Consider the following 8,818-nt stretch of genomic DNA (forward strand, 5'->3'; position numbering starts at 1 on the left):
CAAAGAAATCATTTCTGAAGAAGGGTCCAGACCCGAAACGTCAGCTTTCCTGCTCCTCTGATGCTGCTTGGCCTGCTGTGTTCATCCAGCTCTACACCTTGTTATCTCAGATTCTCCAGCATCGGCAGTTCCCACTATCTCTTTAATACCAGACAATAGTTTTTAATTGTTTCTGTTACACAATGAGATTTCAGTGTAAATACACAAAGTTTGATGCCTCCACTCCAGCCTTGCCCCTTCATTTATTCAAAATAATGGAATAGTGTACAGCCAATAATCTCTGTGGCATTCAGTTAGGGAAATTGGAAACTTTTAAAAATTGCTGGCAGGAATGGTTTTGTAGTTGAATCTCTCCATATTAAAATAACTCCCTTGATGGCTCCGTGGTTTTACACAACGTACCAGGAGCTGCCAACCTGTCTGTTGATACTATGTCAATTGAGTTAAACCCAGCCTGCATTGTGCTGTCATTAATGACCATATTCCTGAAGTGGAGAGGCAAATATTTGGCAGCATTTCTGCCCCTGATTGCTGAATGTGAGCTTTCTGGGTTGTCAGATGGAGAGGATAATGGCAGGGAACACTTGTGGTGTCAACTGGGATCCAGTTAAAGTACGTGTCAAAGGTCACATGGGAATGGCCGCAGCTGATTTAACTGAGACCAGGATTTCTTCCCAAGTGTCATAGATGGTATTTAGAAAGAGTGTACATCTTTTAGAGACGGTGCTATTTGAAGATCAGGAGACAATTAAAATGGCTGATGGCATGGACCTTAGTACCCATTACTTGTTGCATGTGATCAAGTCCACAAGCCCATTCTGTTTCACAAAACAAGCAGGGCTTACCCTCAAAGTTATATGCAAAGTGCCTGATATCAAACCAACATTTTGTGAACCGGAGAACTGTCTCCATCAGGTGACAGTGAAATGACATATTATTTAAATGATTTTATGTCAATTGTTCAACTATCCAGGTCTTGTTGCACTTCACATTTTCCCACTCTATTGCTATTCAGATAACAATCACCCCTTTCCCTGCTCCCAAAGTGGATTATCTTACATTAATTCACATTAAAATCCATCTGCCATACATTTTCTCACAGACTAAGTGTGTCCAAATCAACACTGGAGTATCTCTGTATCTTCCTTAGCTTCCCACCCAGCTTTGTGGCATCCGCAAACTCGTGGCCAGAGGTGCAGTGCCCAATCCAAGTGTGTTGGGAAATATGTTTGCAGGACCCCCCACCCCAGGAGAAGCATGTCTTCTCCCCCAGGCCCGTGACCCATGCAATTTAACAAGGGCTACCTGCTAAAGCCAGCTGTTATTTCAGCCTTTTAGCTGTCAGGTTTCTTGAAACCTGGTTGGCCAGCAATAAATTTAAAACAACTGCCAAAATATAGCCGCAGAACACCAACAATTTACCATCATGACAGACCCACTACTCCAGAGTGGTTTACCCCGACACCTCCAAATGTAGCATGTTGCAAAAGCGAAGGAGGTGCGTAGCCAAGGTTAAATAATGCAGCTTAACTCCTCAGATCCTTTTCTAACTGTGCTGGATGGATTAAGTAGACCCCCAACTCCTGTGATTAAAAAAAGAGGGATGAACTTCTGGTGGACACATTAAACCTTTGTACATTAGCATTCAGCAGAAAAATCTCAATGCCATTGATGCAGAATTAGCAAATGCTACACTTCCTCCTTTGTGAGACTAAGCACAACTCACAAGGTGCAATCCCTCTGCTTCACAAATCATTCCTACTTGTACTGATGCACATATACAGTGGCATCACCCTCACTGTCTAAACATGGGCTTGGAGAACCCCACAGCTTTTTTATCTGTTAATAATAATCGGAAATATATTGAGCCGCTGTTCTGATTAATTCTACAAAACTATCCTTTCAAACAGCTCAAATGCTATAGCAGAAGCAGCCAGAATGTTCATTGGCATCAAACACTGGTTACATTTTAATCCCATTCAAATTGTTTATTTTAACATGTGATTCCATTAAATGACTGCACCACATGATCAGGTCAGTGTCAACTTCATTCACGTTAATCAAAGGCTTTTCTTGAACCATGCTGTGGTTTCACAATAAACATTGTCAGTTGCTGCTTAAATGATAACAGATATCTTTTTAAATTGACCTCTTTATTATAGGAGGAACTGTGGCTCCTCTCTAGACAGGTTAATCTTCAAAGCGATAGGACAGCACTTTGTGCAATTCGTCCAGAGAAAATCAATGGCTGATTCAGAGAGAAAGCCTCTAAAAGTAGAAACAATCTAAGTAATAGCATCTGCACAAAGGCAATGGAGATGGATGATAATGGCCAAATAAGACAAAGGCTTATCTGTTGTATAATTCAATTTCAAGACTGCATTGGAAGTGAGCAAATTCTTAAATGCTTTGACATAATGTATGAGGCACATCACATCCAGGAAACATATTCCGTTCTCTTGCTTTATCGACGTTATTGTTTAAAAGTGTCAGTTCTAATCTGTCACTCACACATCCTCACTGTTTATTGGAAAAGCCTACTACAATTGTTCATATTGTGTATTGAATACAATCACTGAGGTCTACAGCACAGGAAAAGACCCTTTTGGAACATTGTGCTCCCACCAGCCTGAAACAGCCACCTAACTATACTCAGGTGATCTTGAGACTCTTACCACCACTGAAAGCACCTCCAGAGGGGGTATTAAATCCATCAATATTGGGAAAAGTTAGAAATACTTGAGCAAGCCTGTTGGGAAGCAGATGAAAGGAAGGTCTGTAATAGGATGGAAGGTAGGAGAGATTAAATAACGAGAGAGGTTGTGGGCAGAGCAAACGGGAGAGAAGTATTTGAATTCCATCCTTCCCTGTTTGAACAAAAAGAAATTAAAAACATGAAGAACCCTCCTGATTTCTAATCTTCACCAATCCTGATGAAAAGTCATCGACCTGAAACATAAACTTTGCTTCTCAGTCAACAGACCCAACTGAGTATTTCAAGCGTTTTCAGCTTTAATGTATGTTCAGCATGATGACGATGCTCCATGCTGCCTGTACTTAGCCCTTTAGTGCCATCTAGGTGGAATAAACCAGGTGACTACAGTCATTGCAGTTAATATCAAATGGGTCAGCTAAGTCTGCTGTCAATATTCAGCTCCATAATCACATCAGGGTAACTCTGACACAACAGTAAATTCAATTGAGGAAAATGATGGAAAAGCAAGTCCTAGAGCGAACGCTGTTCCTTTCTAAGGAATTTACAATTTGAAGTCAGGGACCAACTGTCCCTCTGCTGTTTCTAAGATTACCCTCTGATATGAAATAGCTTATCAACACAATTTCAGAAGTTTCTTTTATTCACCTGTTGGGCATGGGCACCATTGACTGGGCAGCATTTATTGCCTGTCCCTGGCTGCTCTTGTCATTTAAAAATTAAATAATAATATTACAATAAAATATATAACATGAACAGAGATGGGAGTTTCTATTTCCTCAGAGATCATGATGGAATGAATTCCCACTGTGATGGCTCAATCCCGATGTGCTACACTGTACACCACTCTGGGTAATGGCATACAGAATGAATCCCAGGGAGCAGAACTTATTCTGTACAAAACACAGCCTAACGCCACGGCACAGAGTTTCAGTGATTCCTCTGGCTACATAATTCCGATGGAGTGCATTTTCTTGGGTTACAAATCAGACTGGAGTTCACCTTCACTCCTTATGTATAATTAATGGCCTAGAGAAGGAGCAGCAGATTATTTCCTGACTTCATCCGCTACAAGTTCACATGAGTAGTGTCTGCCTTGCATTAGTGAAATACCTCACATCTATTCGGCATCTCTCCATAGTCACACATTCAAGAGCACGTACACCCCAGTACAAGATCACAAATGGAAACTGACTAAATAGAATTGCTTGTTCACACTGCTCACCATTGTAGAGTTATCATTGTATTTATTGTAGGTGTTTCAATTGAAAAGTAAGTTAATTTTAATGAGCAGCTTTGTGGCATTTCTGAAGCATGAGGACATTAATTGAACTTGTTTCATGCTGTGCCTTAGTTTTGTGTTGCTATGTGTGTCAAAACATGATTTAATTTACACTCACATGCCCCCAAACAAATATCATAAATGATATTGTTAGTGTATTCCCTACGTATGTAAAGTTAATGCATGACTCAATATTTCCATTATAACCGTAAAAACAAATTAAATATTCCCATTAAATAAGCAATTTACAGGTAGAAAGTTCTGGAAAAAATGATTTGCACAATAACACACTTGTTTCACTTTGCCTAGCTTCAACAAAACCCAGACCACACAGCGATGAATACGGCAAAAGGATCCCACCTCCGAAACCGAGACGTGACCCGAACACACAGCTCAGCACTTCCTTTGATGAAACCTACGGCACTAAACAAGGCAGCAGGAAGGCAATGGCTGTGGGAAGCAAGGAAAATTCTCTAGGACAAACGGTCAGTTCCTCCCAGGGCACTGATGAAGAGGAGCCTGTCTACATTGAAATGGTTGGGAATATATTACGGGATGTTAAAAGGGATGATGATGATCAAAGCGAAGCTGTTTATGAAGAAATGAAATATCCGATGTTTGATGAGGTGGCCCAGGATCTCAAATGGATCAGCGCAGCCAATGCAGATCCTCATTCTCAGTGTGCCACTCCTACTGTGCCTGATCTGGAAATTACAAAGTCTTCAGTGCCATCCACCCCAAAGGGCTTCTTTTGTGAGATTCCACCTCCATTTCCAAACCTGCTTCCTCATCGTCCCCCACTCCTTGTGTTTCCCCCTGCTCCCACACAATGCTCCCCAACCTCAGACGAGTCCCCTCTAACACCATTGGAAGTTACTAAGCTGCCAGTACTGGAAACAAGTATCTCCTACATCAAACAGGCCAGTGCTTCCCCATCAGCACTGCCAGCTCAGGCGGTTGGGTACCAGAAAGTTGAGAAAGACCTGCCCCCTTCTCATGGAATATGTACCACTGGAAGGCCCTCCTCTCCACCACTCCCTTCAACTCTTTACAGGACACCGTCACCTCATAGTCTTCAAAGTCACTTTAGCCACTCGATATCCCCATCTCCAGTCACCATGGGTCGCTCCATGACTCCTTTGGGCCTAAAAAGACCCCCACCCTACGAGTCCATCCATCCAACACCAAGGTGTTCCTCCGCAGTGCCTCAGTCTACATCGAAAGCCCCCATACAGGAAGGAGGCAAAACAGGAAACTCTTCGACATCTCATGGAGCTGTGCACACTGGGGCACGTTCCAGAACACCAACCAGCCCCCTGGAAGAGCTCAGTTGTCTCTTTACCTCAGGAAGGAGTCTGCTGAGGAAATCCGCAAGTGGGAGGAAATCCAAGGAACCCATGGAAAGTAAGTGATCACTCAGTCTTATAATTCATGGAAAAACAGCTCGCTCAATAATGCTCAGTTCCAAAGATGTAAGCTTTTGGGGATGTGGGGAGAAGGGGCAGAAATGCCTGTCATTCACATTGTCTATGTCCCTCATGGTTTTATGAGCCTCTGTGTGATTGCCCCTCAGCCTCTTATGATCCAGTGTGGGGGTGTGGTGGGGGGTGGGTGGGAATGGTGGTGATCCTGGCTTATCCTTGTGGCTCAGGCCCTCCATTCCTGGCAACATCCTGATGAATCTTTTCTGAACCCTCTCCAGTTTAATAATATTCTTGCTATAACAGGGTGACGAAAACTGGACACAGTTCTCGAGAAGTGGCCTCACAAGTGAAAGGTTTGGAGGGATATGGGCCAGGAGGAGGCAGGTGGGATTAGTTTAGTTTGGGATTATGTTCGGCAGGGACTGTTTGGACTGAAGGGTCTGTTTCTGTGCTGTATGACTCTATCTAGAAGATTGAGGGGTGTTACCTTAATTTTCAGTTTAGCCTGATGTGTGACTCTGTGTGTGTGTGTGTGTGATAGAGTGAGTTTGTGAGTGTCTGTGCGAGTGTGTGTTTGTATTTTTGAATGAGAAAGTGGGTTTGTGAGTGCATGTGAGTGAGTATGTGTGAGTGTGTGTGATTGTGTGTGTGTCTGTGTGTGTATCTCTTGTGTGTGAAAGTGTGTGTGTGTCCATGTGTGAGTGTATGCTTGAGGGTCAGTGTGTGCATGCGTGAGTGTGTGCATGTGGGTGTGTGAGTGTTTGTGTGTGTGCGCACGTGTAGGTGAGTGTGTGGTGAGGGTGAGTGTGTGAGTATATGTCAGTGTGAGTGTGAGTGCCAGTGCGTGAGTGTGTGAGTGTGAGAATGTGACAGTGAGCATGTGTGTGTGTGTGTGTGTGTGTGTGTGTTTGAGTGGGTTTGTGAGTGTGTGTGAGTGTGTGTGGGTGTAGGTGCATGTGAGTGTGTGAGTGAATGTGTCAGTGTGGGTGTGAGTGTAAGTGTGAGTCTGACTGTGAGTGAGTGTGAGTGTGTGAGAGTGAGTGCGACTGTGAGTGTGTGTGTGTGGGTGAGTATGTGTGTGAGTGTTTGTGTGTGTATGTGCACACATGAGGGTGAGTGTGTGTGCATTTGAGTGAGTGTGAGTCTGTGTGAGTGTGTGAATGTGTGTGTTTGTGAGTATGTGCAAGTTTGTGTGAGTGTGTGAGTGTGTGAATGTATGTATGAGTATGTATGTGTGTGAGTTGAGTCTGCATGAGTGTGTGTGAGTGTGTGAGCTTGAGTGATTGTGTGTGAGTATAAGTGTGTGAGTGTGTGTGAGTGTGAGTGTGAAAGTGTGTGTGAGTTTGCGTCTTGTGAGTGTATGATTGTACGTGTGTGGGAGTGTGAGTGTGAATATGTGCGTGATGGTGTGTGTGAGATTGTGGTTGTGTGTGTGAGGGTGTGTGTGAGAGTGTGTGTGTAGAGGGTAAGCATCTGTGTGAGTGAGTGTATCTGAGTGAGTGTGAGTGTGACAGAGTGACAGTGTGACAATGTGAAAGTGTGTTTGTGTAAGCGCGAGAGTGTGTGTGTCAGAGAGTGTGAGAGTGAGAGATTGAGAGTGTTAGAATGTGAGAGTGTGTGAGTGTGAGAGTGTGTTTGAGTGAGTGTGAGATTGATTGAGTGTGAGAGTGTATGAGTGTATAAGTGTGAGAGTGTTTATGAGTTTGAGTGTGTGTGAGTTTGAGTCTGTGTGAGTGCTTGTGAGAGTGTTTGTGACTGTGTGAGTGTGTATGAGTGTGTGAGTATGTGTGTTTGTGAGTGTGAGTTTGAGTCTGTGAGAGTGAAGGTGTGCGAGTGTGTGTGAGTGAGTGTGTGAGTGATTGTGTGTGTGTGAGTGTGTGTGAGTGAGTGTGTGTGAGTGTGTGTGATTGTGTGTGTGTCTGTTTGCGTGTGTGAGAGAGAGTCAATTTGTGAGTGTCTGTGTGCGTGTGGGTATGTGTGAGAGTGAGTGTGTGGATGTGTGTGAGGGTGAGCATTTGTGTGAATGAGTGTGATTGTGTGTGAGCATATGTGAGTGAGAGTGTGTGAGTGTGAGAGTGTGAGAATGTGAAAGTGTGTGAGTGGGAGATTGTGTGAGTACGAGGGTGTGAGTGTGAGAGTGTCTGAGTGTGTGTGAGTTTGAATATGTATGAGTTTGCACCTGTGTGAGTGAGTGTCAGTGTGAGAGAATGAGAGTGTGAGAATGTGAAAGTGTGTGAATGGGAGATTATGTGAGTACGAGAGTGTGTGAGTGTGAGAGTGTGTGTGAGTTTGAGTATGTATGAGTTTGCGCCTGTTGTGAGTCTATGTGAGTGAGTATGAGAGTGAGTGAGTGTGAGTGTGTGGGAGTCTAGGGCTTTTCTCTTTAGAACGATGAAGGATGAGAGGTGACTTGATCGAGATGTACAAAATGATCAGAGGTATAGATAGAGTAGACAGCCAGAGACTTTTTCCTCGGGTGGAGGTAGCTATTACAAGGGGGCACAGTTTTAAAGTGAGTGGAGGTAGATACAGGGGAGACGTCAGAGGTAGGTTCTTTACTCAGAGAGTGGTCGGGGCGTGGAATGCATTGCCGGAGAGGGTAGTGGATTCGGCCTCATTAGGGGCATTTAAGCGGCTATTAGATAGGTATATGGATGATAGTATAAGGTAGGGGTGGAGGTTAGATAGACCTTAGGATTAGGGTAAAAGTTCGCCACTACATCGTGGGCCGAAGGGCCTGTACTGTGCTGTACTGTTCTATGTTCTATGTTCTATCAATGTGTGTGTGAGTTTGAGTGTGTGTGAGTTTGCATCTGTGTGAGTGTGTATGAGTGAGTGTTAGTGTGTGGGAGTGTCAGTGTGAGTGTGAATGTGTGCGGGAGGGTGTGTGTCAGAGTGTGGGTGTGTGTGTCAGCGTATGTGTGTGAGTATGTGTGTGTATGTGTAGAGGGTGAGCATCTGTGTGAGTGAGTGCGAGTGTGTGTGATTGTGTGAGTGTGATTGTGTGAGTGAGTGTGAGTGTGAGTGGGTGTGAGTGTGAGTGTTTGTGAGTGTGAATGGTGTGAGTGTGAGTGAGTATGTTAGTGAGTGTGAGTGAGTGTGAGTGTGTGTGAGTGTGTGTGTGAGTGTGAGTGTGTGATTGAGTGAGTGTGACTGTGAATGTGAGTGAGTGTGACTGTATGATTGAGTGTGAGTGTGACTGTGAGTGTGAGTGTGAATGAGTGTGAGTGAGTGTGAGTGTGAGTGAGTGTGTGAGATTGAGTGAGAGTGTGTGAGTGTGTGTGAGAGTGAGTGTGAGTGTGTTTGAGTGTGAGTGAGAGTGAGTGTGTGTGTAAGTGAGTGAGTGTGAGTGAGAGTGAGTGTGTGTGAGTGAGTGTGAGTGAGTGTGAGTGTGAGTGA

General features: G+C 44.1%; 1 protein-coding gene across 2 annotated transcripts in view; it reads left to right on the forward strand.

Moving 5' to 3' along the window:
* Positions 1 to 8,818, forward strand: part of nyap2a (neuronal tyrosine-phosphorylated phosphoinositide-3-kinase adaptor 2a) — a 172,809-nt gene that overhangs the window by 97,401 nt on the left and 66,590 nt on the right. For both annotated transcript variants that reach the window (XM_048604741.1, XM_048604742.1), the window contains exon 4: positions 4,247 to 5,399. In XM_048604741.1, coding sequence (XP_048460698.1) covers positions 4,247 to 5,399 — 1,153 coding nt within the window. The remainder of the gene's footprint in view (positions 1 to 4,246; positions 5,400 to 8,818) is intronic.

Source organism: Rhincodon typus, chromosome 13 (genome assembly GCF_021869965.1).
Source record: "Rhincodon typus isolate 14 chromosome 13, sRhiTyp1.1, whole genome shotgun sequence".
Classification (NCBI taxonomy): Eukaryota; Metazoa; Chordata; class Chondrichthyes; order Orectolobiformes; family Rhincodontidae; genus Rhincodon; species Rhincodon typus.